The 15,873-nt window shown below is 53.8% G+C and overlaps 3 protein-coding genes across 3 annotated transcripts; all 3 read left to right on the top strand.

Moving 5' to 3' along the window:
• Positions 1-2,034: 2,034 nt before the first annotated feature.
• Positions 2,035-3,015, top strand: N0V96_005063 (uncharacterized protein; the record flags this gene model as incomplete). Its single annotated transcript, XM_053191227.1, has 1 exon — positions 2,035-3,015. The coding sequence occupies one exon, from the start codon at positions 2,035-2,037 to the stop codon at positions 3,013-3,015; it is 981 nt and encodes a 326-aa protein (XP_053051210.1).
• A 2,132-nt stretch (positions 3,016-5,147) lies between these two features.
• Positions 5,148-7,079, top strand: N0V96_005064 (uncharacterized protein; the record flags this gene model as incomplete). The annotated part of the gene is made up of 1 exon (XM_053191228.1): positions 5,148-7,079. One exon carries the CDS (start codon positions 5,148-5,150, stop codon positions 7,077-7,079), a length of 1,932 nt encoding a protein of 643 aa, XP_053051211.1.
• A 3,765-nt stretch (positions 7,080-10,844) lies between these two features.
• N0V96_005065 (uncharacterized protein) lies at positions 10,845-12,840 on the top strand (the record flags this gene model as incomplete). The annotated part of the gene is made up of 4 exons (XM_053191229.1): positions 10,845-11,133; positions 11,195-11,613; positions 11,679-11,834; positions 11,887-12,840. The coding sequence occupies 4 exons, from the start codon at positions 10,845-10,847 to the stop codon at positions 12,838-12,840; spliced, it is 1,818 nt and encodes a 605-aa protein (XP_053051212.1).
• Positions 12,841-15,873: the final 3,033 nt, after the last annotated feature.

The raw sequence follows: 15,873 nt of genomic DNA on the forward strand, positions 1-15,873 counted from the left end.
ATTCTCGACTAATGGATGTCTTTCGCCATGATGATCTCGCATGGATTGACGTGTGAACGAGGGATCCGTATACGACTTATAGCACTGATTCGGGGTTGCGGAAGTTCCTTCATGAATGACCGCCAGTTGCAATCGTTGAAAACATGCCTCGAAGTAGTTACTTAGCCGGTTTCTATGCGTGCTGTCAACGTCTGGCCAATTCCAGAATCCTCGAGGGCTGGAACACGGCCTATCAACGAGTAGTGTCCTGCGCCAACCCTCGTGCCCACGTCGTTGTTCCCTTGGATGCTTCGTGCATGGAGGCTCTGGTTGGTCAATCAAGACCAAGACAGGGAAGCGCCAAGCGGGGAGAAACGAGGGGTGATGGGGGGGGGGGTTATTGTCAGTTGTTTTCTTGCAGCCATGAATACGGATAGGATGTAGGTAGATGGTAAGGTGATTCGAAACAATTTCTCGCTCTTCCGAGCTGCCGAGCGTTGTGTCTGTCGGAAGTGACGACGGTGGAACGTCCTACCTTAGATGCCTTCCTCCTTCAGTCAGTGGCTTCCTCGTCTGCGGTACACTGAACGGCGCTACTGTTGCCTTATGACGAAAGTAGCCGGGCTCAGGTACCGGGTACTTTGGGATGGCGCTTGTCAGAGACCGTTGCGATCGCAGGCAAATACCCCTTCAGCGCCTAAGAAAGCCCTCTCTCTTTCAGCTGTAGCTGTAGCACGCTGGGGGTTGGCTTTCGGTCCTTCCAGTTGATCTCCAGTGTTTTCTGTTTGAAATCTGCGAGATATCCCAGATTACCTTTTGGTTTCTGTGGTCCCCAAAGAGTTGCTGGAAGCGAGTTGGACGAGTTCCATGGCATTTCATGATTCGCGCGAGGATACCAATGACCGAATTTCCCCGTTTTTGTTTCTGCCATGTTCCCTCCCGGGACCAATGGGAAGTCATCGAGGACAGAAAACGTACAGACGAAAGAGACCAAGGGACCAGCAGCCCCTCCCACGCTTCACTAATTCCACCGCCTAGCAGCCCGGGAATACCTAGCGTTCCTACCTCCATCCATCGCACTATCCGCTAGGTTATCAGGGGAGACACTGGCTCTGACTGGACAGACATGGACAGAGAAAAGGCGCTGAGCTGGGGGAACCGTAGACAGTTGGAGGTGCGTGACTTGGCCACCATGGCGTAAGGCTCTCCGATCCAGGCAAAGGTAGCGTACGCTGTAGTGTATCAAGAACCCCCAAAATGACAGCCCGCTAATCTGGCCTGCCCTCGGCCGACATATCCTCCTCCTTTTTTTGAGCTTGTACCTGCGACTTAGTTGGCTCCGTCGGTCTGAACGTCGCGACGGCCAAAAATCGCCTTTCCCGTCCGGTGCTGGCTCCATCACACCACTTAGTCTACGCACAGCACACACACCCTCAGACCCTTTTTTCCCTTCTTCCTTGTCTTCCCGTCTCTTCTCTTCCTTTTCAAAAAGAGAAGCACCTCGACCGATCTGCACTAGACACTACCTCATCGGGCTCCTGTCACTTCTTTTCTTTTGCTGTTGACGTACCCTTATATATCTAACGAACTCCTGTCCTGGGCCCTTGATCAAAGACCCTAATCTTGCCTCATGAACTTGCTATTGAGGCATTCCCACTTGCAACAACGACCACCGCCATCCAACATTGGCCCTCCCATCCAAAACCTTGCTATTACTTGAAAACATAACTCACTCGACTCGCAAATCACAAGTGAGCCGAAGACTATCGATCCTCCCTCCTCTCAGCCTGAATACGACGAGACAACTACTACCCTCCTCCTCGACGACATCGTTTCCCCTCTCCATTGATAGGTGGTCCTCAACCGCATCAACGGAAACGAAACCCCCTCATCCATCTCACGAGACACCGAGCTTTCAACTTGGTTGGCCGCCTCTAACCCCGCTCGCTCACTTTCACACCACACACATCGTCGGATAATAGCCCAGCTCGGGCCATCGACGACAAACCTCACAGGACAACACCTCGCCGTGACACAAGCACCCCCCTCTTCACGATGGTTGAAGTACTTCCCTCGGGCCTCGCCCAGAATGGTCAACCTCAGCAGTCTCAAGACTCTGCCGACCACGTCGCCTCTGTTGCCCGTCTCTTACTCGCAACCAACCTCGCCTCTCGTCAGGAAAACAAGATGATGACTCGCGAGGAACGTCAGGTTATGATCGATGAGCTCAGCAAGAAGCGCGCCGGCTGGCGCACTCCTCGTCGCGGCTGGTCTATCACCGACTCTCCCGTGGCATCAGCTCAGGGCAGCCCCGCGCCCCAAGCCGCGGCCTCCCCGTATCCCGCACCTCCCTCAACCCAGCACGAAGCTGTAGAGAGACATGCTATTGCCTCTGTTCCAGAGCAATCTGAGCTTCCAATGCAGGACATGAAGCACGCTCCTCAACCGCCTCAGGTCCGCCGACCTCCCTTGCCGCCCCCGCGCCGTTCCTACTCAGTCATGGACTACGAGCCTCCGGCGCGCATTCATCGCCCTTCGGCTCGCATGGACATCTTCGACCTCCCCGCCGAGCTACACTACGCCATCTTCGATCACCTCGACCCCATCGACAGCACCTGTTTCGGCCTGACCAACAGCCACTTCTACGATATCCACAGACGTATGCACGGTCCGGTGCCGCTCACGTCCCGGCGCAACGGGCCCAACGACTTGGAATGGGCATGGAGGTTCGCCGGTCCCCTCATTTACAGCGACTCCGCTGCACCTCCCCCGGAGGCTTTCAAGGAGCACGCTCACGATCTCGAGCGCATGCGCGTCAAGGGCCAGGTGTACTGCCGTAAGTGTGGAATCTCCCGCTGCGAGCTGCATCGTCACCTCAAAGAGTGGATGGGCCCCAACCTGGAGTACTGCACCGTCACTCAAAAGTACGGCCCTCTGCCTTCTGGAGAAGCCGCAGACACTTGCTATATCAAGTCCCCCAAGAACCCGCACCGCTGTGGTCGGCATGCCGCCAAGCCCGTCAAATCGCACCACTGAGAGGCGAATCTGAACTAGCTTGTGAATTTTATTGTTTTATTTTTCGAGCATTGCGATTGGGATTTTGTACGATCAAGCTTGCTGCGGCACCTACGGGTCCGCTTGGTTGTGTGACATGGAGTTGAGACAGTAAAACAAAGGGAAGCAAGCATTGGGCGAGAGGGTTATCTGTATCATTAGACGAGAGGAAGGCGTTGGACCTGGTCAGACGATGTTTGGAAGAGGAGGAAGAGAGGCAAGATACATTGCGCCATCTAGCGTTAGAGTACCATCTACAAAGGATGGATAGATGAGAAAGACAGCATAACGAGAGTCGGGCATGGTTCCACATGGTTATCGACTGCAGCATAACATTACAGCTAGAAAAGACGAGACAATGAGCAATAGGGTTACAGGTCTTCCTTATGAACACGTCCTTATTGGTGTAATCCATCTTTCTACAACCGGTCAAATAGGCACGAATAGCCTCGCTGTTCACCTTCCCGTCGCGAAGTACCACGTGAACGTCGTTAGTGTTGATATTTGAGTTGCACTAAACCACTGGAATGACGTAATGTTCGATGCGGATAGATTGTGGACCCTGAAAATAGGCCATCCCTCCCGTGTAATGCCGAGGAGAGGGAGGGATCCGTATCTGTGCAGATGGGCAGCGTCATTCTCGACGGACTTCGGGCAGCGGCCGAAGGAAGGGGACCTGAGTCGCGTGCTTCAAAATGGCGTGCTGTGATTTTAATAGAAAGTGATTGGGCAATGGGAAAATGTTTATCTGCCGGGCATCTGATAAGGAGGGACCTGTGTTGGTCCATGGTACCTCAGCAGCTACGCACTTCTATGTAAGGCATGTTAATAGATCGCCACTGCGGGTTCGGCGAGTGCTACATTTATGGATTTCCTCAGTCGCAATGGATCAAGGGCCACAAGAGCTGGAGCTTTTTGGCCCTTATAGACATTAAGAAGTTTGCTTCCCTACTCTGACGATATCATAGCACGCTGAACGAAGAAGAAGATTCATGTCATGTACCCTCAGCAAGCATGCCGGCGAAGAGAAAGAGGGGGGAAATAAGCCACACAGTCAACTTCCAAGTTTCTTGAAACATCATCTCCAGCTCGCTATTTGATGGAGACTTTCTGATAATGCCGTTGAAGAAGCCATCTCACGCGAGAGACGTAGGATACGCCACATACATTCTCAACGCCAGCCTGTTGTAGAAGACCACCCGTGATGCATCGGTTTTTTGAGGGCCTCAAGCCATTTGATATTATAAATCTAAATATCGAAGTCCCTCAGCCTCGGATACCGACGTTGCGCGTTTCTGAAGGCCATCCTGTGGTTCTTAAGACACGTTATTCCATTCACTGCTAAACGGCGTTAGTACATACATCTCCGGTCTTTCTCCAACTTTCACTTTGTTTCTCAACTATCCATGGACGGATATGAGGGAAATAGGGTCGGATAGATATATAACTCATTCTTACCCCTTAGGAACATACGTACACATGTGTTGACGCCATCTAGCAATTGATGGAATAACGGCTTGTGTTCAGTGTCTTGGGATAACGGGATTGGAATGGGCCGTGCCAAGCCAGCTCAGTGAACCTGCCCGTAATCATGATTTGCGGACCAGCGGGGTCGCAGATCTGTGTCTTTGAACCTAAAAAGTTTGCTCGGCGTTTTGTTAGCGTTGTCGACTTGAGTGACATTCAACGTCGCCAAACAATGCCTTTAAAGTGTATTTTCCAACTGCCCGACATCTTCATCACGGCTGGTTCTCAAGTTTCATTCAGCTAAGGCTCACATCGTCCCGGCTGGGCTCAGTTAAAGTGGCTCGGTGCAATTTCCCCCACCAAGCACAATGTTCCCCACGTCAGTGAACCGGGGGGTGTCGTCCAGTCTCGCTGCTTCGATGTGAAAGGGGCCCCGGAGCCGCGTATTCTATTTACGAATACTATCCGTACGGCAAAAGAGCATCTCACTTTTTCTCGAACCACTTGCGGGTCGATGTTCTTCTAGAACTTGTAGGCGGGCTGACCTTCGATCTCCAGAATGGGCCATCAGTTATGCGAAAGACAACACCAATAATCTGATCCTTTCTTCGTACACTTGAGAGTGCGAGAAAACCCGGGCTGTCGCAATGGCGTGGAGGGCCAACCGTCCGCCGCCCAGCTCGGCCAAACCGATGCTCAAGAGCGTGCTGGCCGTCTTCATTCTGACTCTTGTCTTGACGAGCACCTACATGTATCGCGACGCGATCAGCAGCAACGCCTCCCGGATCAAGTTCACCGACGGTGCCGCGACAGACTACTTCAAATACCCATTCAACGCCAGCAACACGGACGCGAACCCGATCGACTGGCTGATTCACGACGCGCGAGCGACACAAGCGGCGGTGCTTCAGAAACGGAGTCGCACGCTTCATAATGCGGCGCAACGCTATCGAGAGCGGCGTGGCAGACACCCGCCGCCGGGATTCCAGGAATGGTTCCGCAATGCCATGGAAACCGATGCGATTGTTGTCGAAGACTTCTTTGACCGGATCTACGACGACCTCAGGCCGTTTTGGGCCCTCGAGCCCAAGACTATCACGAAGCAAGCCAACGCCGGTGACCTTACTGTGAGGGTACGAAACGGTACGGCGATCGGACAGGGGAACACGGAAGTAAAGGAGCCATGGCTCGAGCTATGGACGGCTCTGGTGGCCGAGTTTGCGCAATATCTGCCGGACGTGGACATGCCCATCAACCACATGCAAGAGCCCCGGATCCTGGTGCCGCGCAAGGATATGGAGAAATACGTGGCAAGAGAGGAGAAGAAGAGGACTGTGCCCACGAAGAACAAGGCTACGAGTGTGTTCCAGGGCTTGGCGGGTGTAGATGCGACGACGCGCAAGTCTTCGTCTTCTGCGAAATGGACCAGCGGCGACCGTCGCAAGTATTGGGATCTCGTTCGAGAGGCCTGCCCTTTGGATGCCCCAGCCAAGGACGTACCCGCGGCGACAGACCTTTCGCTCCCGCCAACCTTGCCATACTCGTGGACGGCGCCCTTTGCCCGCCAAGGCTACGTCCAGAACTTTACGAGCTCCATGGATCCGTGTGTACAGCCACATCTCCGCTCGCTCCACGGGACCTTTGTCGAGCCGCTCAACGTCAACACCACAAGGGACCTCATCCCGCTCTTCGGAGGCTCAAAACTCCGCGTCAACTCGGACATCCTCATCCCGGGCGCCATGTACCTCTCCGACGACCCATCCTACACCGGCGGCAACGTCCGCGGGCCCGCGTGGCCGGAGAAGCGCGACCGCCTCGTCTGGCGCGGCGTCGGCTCAGGCGGTCTCGCAAAGTCGGATAACTGGATGCACTTCCACCGCCAGCGCCTGGTGGAGATGCTCAACGGGACGACGGTACGCGGCATGGAAGTCAACGACGTACGGGCCATGACCTTTGACATGCCTCCCCTAGATCGCTACGACACCAAGCGCCGCCGCGACAAGCGGCTCGGCTCTTTCCTGTCCCAGTTCGCGGACGCCGGGTTCACGCAGCTCCTGTGCGGGCCCAGTGCGCATGACCGGCGCAGAGGGGAGGAGTGCGCCTGGCTGGCGCCGCACCTGTCCGTCGTCAACGGCACGCCCATGGCCGAGCAGTTTGCGAGCAAGTTCCTGCCCGACGCGGACGGGTACAGCTTCAGCGGGCGGTTCAGGGCGTTTATGCTGTCGACGAGCGTGCCACTCAAGGCGACGGTGTACGCCGAGTGGCACGACGACCGGCTCACGCCGTGGATGCACTTTGTGCCGCTGGACAACACGTTTCAGGACCTCTACGGCGTTCTGGACTTCTTCACGGATGGTGATGATGACGAGCCTCGGGGATGGGGCGTCCACAAGGTGCTGGGGAAGAAGAGCAAAGGTGACGACGCGGCGCGATGGATCGCAGAGCAGGGAAAGGAGTGGGCGGACAAGGTGCTCAGGCGTGAGGACATGCGGCTGTACGTCTGGAGACTTTTGTTAGAGTTTGCGAGAGTCTGCGACGAACATAGGGATACGCTAGGTTATGTGGATGACCTGCCGTAAATGGCATTGTCGTCGTTGTTTTTTTTTTCCCTACTCTTTTCTTTTTGCATGGTTTATCGTACACGCATATATACACTCTGGGATATACCATGGGAAATAATCGACGGCGTAGGCGTTCAGGATGGGGGGATAGAGAGAGGGAAAAAGTTCGTGGCATGGTTTAGCCTTTCGATGCCAAGAGGGAAGAAGAGGAGAAAACATATTGCATTGAGCGAGAAGTATATACAAGACCTAATTTTTTCGTCACCTCCGGCTCATCTCGTAGTCGCAATCCCACGATTCCTCATTGAAGCTTATTTGCTTTGCTGGGAGCAGGTTCCCGGTCCGACGGCCGTCGCCGTGTCGTTTTCGTCAAGTTGGGATTGCCACATTCCATCTTCTTTTTGCATGGTGCAAGAAGCTTATTTCGTAACTATCACGAATCAGCGAGAAGATGCGGACATGGGGATTACCCCTTCCCCTTCAAACTTTCATCTACCCCCCGCCGCCGAATGCAGGCGGGAAGGCGCTTAAAGTGTGCACCCGCAGGTCAAGGTAGACTTCTCCCGGGATTCGGTTTCCCTTTAGTGCTGAGCATACCTTGGGTGAACTATGATGTGTTCGGCGCAAAGGCGGTGGCCGTCGGCCGTCCGTGAATCCACGGAGCCTACGGGAGCATGCCGGGAAGGTTGGATCCAATGGTTGTGTAACTTTCCAGTTCGACCGGCACCTCACCATTCTTAATTCTCTTGGTCTTTTATGGAAAGTGGAGAGCATGGAAGAAAGCCGCCGGACCCGCGGGATAGGTAGTCGTCTATACAAGTGCACTCATTCACTGCTTCCTTCTCATTCGGGTACACGGGCAGGTATATAATTCAGCTCACATGTACGCCCCCTTCCTCTTGTTCGACGCTCAGATCTTACACGCTCTGCTGAGATTTGGTGTGAGTCGCAATTCGAGATGCACGTTTGCACACTCCCTCAGTCCCCGGTGCACATCATCGGCGGGCATCGCCGGTCAGCTTGGTATCACGGTTTGCCGCGCTGGCGACCGAGTAACGTCATCTCTTCGAGGCCCGCGACATCCTCGAAGCGAGACTTGCCTGTCAGGTCTCGGAAGGGCTCTCGGCGCTTTGAATCGCAGACGGTGAGTGAACTGAGTGGTTGCTTCTTTCCCCCCGCCAATGCAATATGGCCAGTGACTGACTGCCTGACAGATGGCACATACACCTCATAAAGGAGGTGGTCAGAGGTCGACAAGCTTCGAAGTGGACGAAGAGCTGCTGGAGGAGAAGGCGTCCATGGTGGAGGTATCAGAGTTGGAGGTTATACCACTGCTCGGTCACAACGACGAGTACCTCTCGCAAGAGTGTCTCCCGCGGAAGCGGTCTCTAAAGACCCGCTTCCGGATCCGACGCCTTTCGCGATCACAGCGCAGCCATCATAACTCCGGGAGCAGACCTTTGGAGGAGGAGAATGGTTCTCCCTCTTCCTCAATAAACAAGGAGCAGCCGTCCGGAACCCGTCAGGTACAGAGCGAGGACGCCTCTGGGAACCAGCGCGGCAGCTCTATGAATAGCATGGCTTACCATATCGCGGTCGGCCTATCGTGGAGCATGCCGGCTCCTTTCGATATGATGCCCACGGGATACCCAACGAGATTGTTCTGAGGTTTGATGAGCTATTTGTGTGAGGAAGGGAGAGAATAAGGAAACGTTCAACAAGGCCTTTGGGGACCAGGGATTTGGTATCGGCGTTCGGGTTGACTATCGGCGGACGGGACTTTTCCTTTGCCTTCTACTTCACAATATCCTACCTGGGGAATGAGCTTGCTATGAGACTTGAAATAGTGTTTCATTGTGTGACGGGGCCATTGTGAGCCCAGCCTGAACCAAGAAATTGTATTTTGCTTGCGAATGACGTTGTCCCGCCGCGTCTATCGCTTGATATTGGCGAACTCCTGCTGAGAAAGCTCACTTCTAGTGGTGGCAAGTCAATGCGTAGCTTGAAGACAAAGCGAAGGCGAAGAAACCTTACGCTGTGAGGCCTTTACGAATAGTTCGAAGGAGATCTATTCAGTGACTCTCGTCCGTAAGGTCGTCAGTGCGACTGGCCTCGTCCCAGATGTAGTCGTATCTCGACTCAAGCTATATGCGCCTCTAGGCCTGACTGATTCCAAAAGGGAAGCAGTTGCATCCAACCCAACAGCATCGATGGTGCAGTCACGCGAATGAACACCTTGGGGAAGTACGTGGCCAGCATCGACGCTTGAAGTTTTGGCAACAAGTGATGATAAGCCTGTTGGTTGAATGGTGTCGACGTCATGACTGAACAGCTACTTTATGTCTATGATTTTCTGGACTCTACATGACGCTGCCCATTGAAATCCCCATCATGCTAATGTTGTTTCGATTTGACTTATATTTTTTATCTTATTTGGGTTTCACAATTTTCATCTACCTCTTTTCCCTCCACTAGTCGTTATTTGTTGTCCGGTCCCATCTAGTCCCCTCGTGCTATTAAGAGGAATAGTACATTGAATATGAGTGTGAGAGAGAGAATGAAGGTATTGAATAAGACGGTCGCTTCCAGGAGCTACTCACATCATTCCTCTTACAGCTGAACATTGCGAAGCATAGAACTACAGCGTGTTGGTAACCGTTCTCACTTTCCCTCCATTCTTTCCAGACCGCCCGCAACCTAAGATACCGTTGTCAGAAGCTTCAGCTTGGAATTCACAGAATGGCTAATCCAAACATCCTTAATTAGTTCGAGCTATATGAGTTCGCATCAACTAGAGCAACTCATCTACGTACGCATATGTCACAGCTTCTCGACATGATCACCTGACTCCATCCATGTTTTACATACTTAGGGAAGGAAACCCGACTTTGTTCTAATCCCAGGCTGTCGAAGTCGCATCGGCTTGTTTCCTTGATATGACCCGATGGAGAGAAACATCGGACGCATAGGCCGGAGATCGGCCTACCCGGACACCACACCCAGGACGGAGACGGTAACGAAAAAAGATTGGGAAAAAAAAGCGGCTTACAAGTGTGCCCAACAAGTGATAACGGTCTCGTATGTTTTCTTTGTCTACCTGATACAATACTTGCTTATGAAGTCACAACCTGCAGGAGTATATCAGTGTTGGCGGAGGCTGGAATTATCGGCGAATAGAGGAGGTTGGTGAGGCCGGGAGCGAAGCGCGAGCCGTTAGCCGGCAAAAGCGGGGCAGAGTTGGCTGCAGCCCGGGTGGAACCCTGTCACTCTGCTAAGCTGCTTCGCCGAACCGCCCAACTGTGACGTTTTTCTGGCAGTACGGGCAAGCAACTGAATCGAGCACTGGCAATGGGGAAAAGGTGGGGGAGCGAAGCGCGGAGCTCGATTACCAAGCTCGCTGCTGCCATGTAGAGTAAAAGCAACCTCAACAACTTGACATGACGGACGCTACTACTCAACTCCCTCTAGTATCTCTCACATGCACTCATCTGCTCATGTGACGGTACCTCAAGGTCAAAACTAGGGCCAAAATCCGCCTCAGATAACAGGGTGACAGAGAAAGAGAGGCTGTTTGATGCTTTTCAGTATTTCCTTGCATTGTTCATGCTCATCTCTTTATTCCTTCAACATCTTATATCAACTCCGAAAAAAAGTCTCGGCAATAGCAAACCTTGAGAATCAAGTAAACGCGTGGGGAAAAGGGCTGGATGGCAACGACACCGGCTCCGAACGCACCGTGTGTCCGACAAAGACCTTAGGCATTTTGGCCGTTGACGATCAAACATGGCGGCTGTAGAAGAGCCGTCGAGTCTCCGCAACCGGCAACAGCATGTCGCATCTGAAGCTGACGCCGAGAGAACCGGGGCTTCTTCGTTCCCCGATGCCACCGAGACGACGACGCTGCTCAACTCGGAGACGTCTTCTCGAACTCTCCGTAATGGCTCGCCGGCTGGAAGCCGCCAAGACCGGGACTCGGACGACGGTAACGGCGATGATGGGCCTAAACAGTCCATCAGCAAGACGCGAGCTGGCGTCTTGATGTTGAGTACCTGGATTCTCATCTTTCTTCAAGGTATGTCTCCGATGCCTCGAGTGCTATCGGCAGGTTTAGTAGACTTACTTCTCTTCCGCAGCATCAAACACATCCGGCATGACAATGACGCAGTCCATCGTCGCCGAGGACCTCAACGCCTACTCGCACGCAATGTGGTTCACGAGCTCCTATCTCATCAGCATGGCCTCGCTGGCGCCCCTCTTCGGGCGCCTGGCTACCATCTTCTCGCCCCGCATCCTAGTGCTCTGGCTAGGCGGCTTCTTCGGCCTCGGCGGCGTCGTCACCTCGCAAGCGCCCTCCTTCTGGGTCTTCATCGCCGGCAGGATCCTGACGGGTATGGGCGGCGCGGGCATCATGACGCTGTCCGTCATTCTGGTGCTCGAGCTGGTGGGGAAGAAGAACAGGGGCGTGTTTGTCGGGCTGGTGAATGCGGGCTTCACGATTGGTTTGTCGTTTGGCGCTGTCGTGTACGGCGCATTATTGCCCGTTATTGGATGGGTTCGTTGAGTCTTTCGTTACTGTCTTGGCGAGGAAAAGACTGTGGGCTAATGTGGTTTATACAGAGAGCTCTGTTTGGTGTTCAAACACCTCTGGGACTCCTTGCCGGCATTGGTGCATTCTTGAGCATCCCGAATGGCTTCAGCTCAGATCACAAGACCAGAGGCAAGTCGGTCCTCCAAAAGCTGGCTCAAATCGACTATGCGGGTGCTTTCATGCTGGTAAGCATCTACCCTCTACAATCTAGTCGTGTCGATAGCTGACATCTCACAGGTATTAACCATTGTCCTCTTTCTCTACGGCCTCTCTGGAGATATTAACCCCTTATCCCTGCTCCTCTCAGCCGTTTCCCTCCTTCTCTTCATCGTGATCGAATTCAAAATCGTCACAGACCCCATCATCCCAATCTCTGTCCTCTCCTCCAGGGGCGTCCTGCTCTCCTGCACCGCCCAGCTCCTCTTCATGTCCATCCGCTGGACCCTGCTCTACTACACCCCCATCTTCGTCCTCGCCGTCCGCGGCTACGCCCCTGCTATCGCGGGCTCCATCCTCATCCCCACCAACATCGGCTTCGGCTCCGGCGGCCTCATCGTCGGCTGGCTGCACGTCCGCCGCAACGGCGCTTTTTGGTCGCCCTCCGTCATCAGCCTGACGTGCTTCGCGGCCACCATGTTCGGCCTCTCGCTCGTCGCCACCGAGAACTCGCCGTTTGGCGTCTTTGTGCTCGCCGTCGTGCTCAACGGCCTCGCCACGGGCGCGACGCTCAACTACACCCTCGCGCACCTGCTGCACCTCAGCCGTCCGGAGGAGCACTTCATCTCAACGTCGCTGCTCGGCACGTTCCGCGGGTTCGGCGGCAGTTTCGGGACTGCGATTGGCGGCGGCGTGTTTTACCGCCTCCTGCGCTCGGGTCTCGTCGCCAGCTTCACGGAGCTGGACGGCGGCGGGCGGCTGGCGGAGGGGCGGGAGGAGCTCATTACGAAGCTCATTGGGAGTCCCGCGCTCGTGTTCAACGGCGGGCTGGGTCCTGCCGAGCACGGGATCGCGGTGGAGCGCTACGCTGCTGCGTCGAGGGGCACGTGGCGGGCTGCGGCGGCGCTGGCGGTCGTTGCGATTTTGTGTCAGGCGAGTACAGGGTGGAGGAGCCCTGTTGATGGGAAGGCGGTTGATGATGAGACCGAGGCGAGGGCTACGGTGATGGAGAACGAGGGCGTCGGGGAGGCGTAATGAACGGATGGGGATTGCCCCATATTGGAGGGCTTGGCTATGGCATATCGCATGGGGCGCAGTGAGTGATGTTTTGAGCGTTTGATATTGCATCATACATGTAGGCACTGCCATGTCGCAACGTTGTTTGGATATAATTGTCTTCCGCCAAGGTCTTTGGTGTTGTTCAAGATGAAGTTGGCATGTATATTAGTCTGGAGGTATAGTAGAGGTGAGTTGTTTATACAACAGCACGAAGCATATTCAATCATTCAATTGGATACGAACATCACTCAATGCGTCTGTATAGTCTTGCTGACAGTAGAACCATAGGGAGTTTCAACCATGGTCTGCTTTGACGAGCAGTACGAGATCAAATGGGACACCACTGGAGGATATTGAGCCGGTCTTCCCAGGTTCACGAGTAAGATTTCAAGCCATGTAAATTGTAACATTGCCTCCTGATGACGGTAGAACTTACCTGGCCGCAGGTAGCATCAGGGCTCTCTACTCCATGGAAGGGCATAGAGTTTCACCACTTGAAGACGTAACCTAGAATAGAGGGGATTCCGGTAATTAAATTGAAGGTTGGCACATGTCACATTCATCCAGAATTCATCAAATTTCACTCAGACCGCTGAAACACTGCTACGTGTTTGTCCATCTTTTCACAGGCATCACAGGGACATGCACCTCCTTCGCTCTCTACAGGCCGAGTTCAATCAAGTAATCATTAGACTCTGCCACAGGGCGTCCGAAGACATCGGAGGCGACATGGTGATGTTTATACCTGGCCCGCTTGGCTACACATGCTGACCCGAGAACCGATGTGCCCGTCTCGGACCCGGGCCGTGATGCCTTTGACACGCATAGTGTAATGGTTGGTGCATGGCTCGAACGAGGAAGCGCTCCATATTATGCGGCTAACTCTCCCTGATGAGCGGAAAGGGACCCAAATTGCCAATCACTGCGAGGGGCCTGGGACTGCACGATTGAAGGCCCTGTTGTCAAAGTGTGCGAATATTGGGCGGTTAGGTTGGGCGAGTTCCACGTGTAAGTCGGAAGACAACACGCCGTAACTTTTACGATTCCTCAGCCCTGATCGCAGGAGTCCAGGCCAAAGACCAGCATTGGTGCTATGGAAGGCGAACATCGTGGATTTATCGACAGTGGACGACAATTGGTCTAAATGCCGACAGTCGAATGGGTATTAGATACTCGTCGTGCTGGAAGGGTTGTTCGTGTGTCGTTACCGTGGCTTCCGTCATGATGCTGCTCAAAGAGTGGCCCTCTCCTTTCTAAGCATCTTTACATCGTCCTGTAAAGATGGCGTCACATAGACTGGTGTGGTATGATCTCCAGGTCGTGTCCGGGTAGCTTTCTGGCCTGCGATTCCATGGCATCTCGATGACGAACTTCTGAAGCTTTGTAATGCAGTTCATAAAAAGTTATAAAACCCGCATATCCGGGCCGGTTCTGTCCTTGGCGTCGGTAGTTGTCTGTCATAGAAATCGAAAACGGCCAGATGAACTGATCTGCCTCGCTTCTTATGTTCTTTTCGTGCTGGGAGTCTTGGCCTACATATCTCGAGGGAGATGCTCCACCTTGGCACCGTATCTACGTTTCTCCACCAACGAAGCCTGTCGCCGATTGTGAACCTGGCGAGAGATGATTCTGCACCAATGAAGTTGCCATAGTTTGTTGGCCGCGTTGGATCACGATGTGCCTCCGATTGATTGCCAAGAGAGGAGCAAAGGGTCGAGGCTGACGAGAAGTTGACAAGTTGAAACTCTCGAGAACTGGACCTAGACCTCAAAAATCTTGGCTTCGTGTCGGGAACCTGGGAATGCTCGGAAGAAGGCGACGACGGGGGCCTCGTGGTCCCACACTAGCGGGAGCCGGAATTCGATTCACTCATATCCACGAATTGTCATCGAGACATGATATTATAAGCCCGCCTGGATGATGTGACTTTCGACTTTCGAAGCGATGGAATCAATTTGAAGGAAACTTTGCGAATGACTGAGATGAATGAGGGGGGCCACAGGGAGCTTGCTAGGTTCCACCTTTTGGGTCGTCCTGGACCTCTCGGAGTCGATACCTTTGCCAAACCGACCAACGTGTGATTGTTGGACGGGCAGATAAGCTTGTGCTAAGGGTATTTTTTTCTCCGAGCGCACATTGGCATCTGCAGCAGCGGCTATGCCGGTTACAGTGGTTGTAGGACCGAAGATGCGGTACACGGAGGGTGGTTCTGGAGACTGGTCCATGATGCGGGGGACCGGTTTTGCGCCCCGGAACGGCTGTGGCTTCCCGTAGCTGAACCGCTCTTCTTAGGTGGGATTGTCTGGTCTGGTCTATGGCTCCTATGCGTACGAAGTACGCCAAGAGATTGAAGGGTTCCCGTCCGTCTTTAGCCGTCTGCAGCAGGCTGGTGAGCTTCCAGAACGGCGCCCAACAACATATCACGGCGGTGGTGACAAGAGGTGTGGTCAACGGCTGGCATCCCGAGAATATCGTATTGACGGCGGCGGGCCCAATCAAATATTTGCCGATTGCGTTCCACAATTTGCTTCCCCAGAGGGAGCGATCTCCGTCAGAGGCACAAGTCGTTCGTTCGAAGAAAACGCTGAATAGAGAACGGAACAAGCCCGAGAAGGGGTTTGTTTGACTCGTCACCATGACTTGCGTGACTCCTCCTCAGGGACCAGCAATTGTTTCATGAATTGATGATCCGTCAGGTGGTGGAGAATATCGAGGGCGAAGTCATGGGAAGACGGTCGTACATAGACCACTGGTTCTCAAAAGAGACAGATCTGGCAAATTTGGCCGAAATGCTTAAAGTGTAACTTGTGAATAAGTAATACCAATGCCATGCAGCTCGGCAAAGATGAACTCTGCCGCTTTCAGGCTAAGGGATAAAGGCGACATGAACGCTTGAGATTTGTGCGGTAAGCACCATGGGCCGCGGAAGATCTCTCTTTTGCTCGGCTGCAACCACACATCGAAATGGCATGTACGTTTGTCGTAAATGAGACCGATGGCTTGGAGAAA

The sequence above is a fragment of the Colletotrichum fioriniae genome (genome assembly GCF_027942845.1).
Source record: "Colletotrichum fioriniae strain IMI 355084 chromosome Unknown scaffold_5, whole genome shotgun sequence".
Taxonomy (NCBI): domain Eukaryota; kingdom Fungi; phylum Ascomycota; class Sordariomycetes; order Glomerellales; family Glomerellaceae; genus Colletotrichum; species Colletotrichum fioriniae.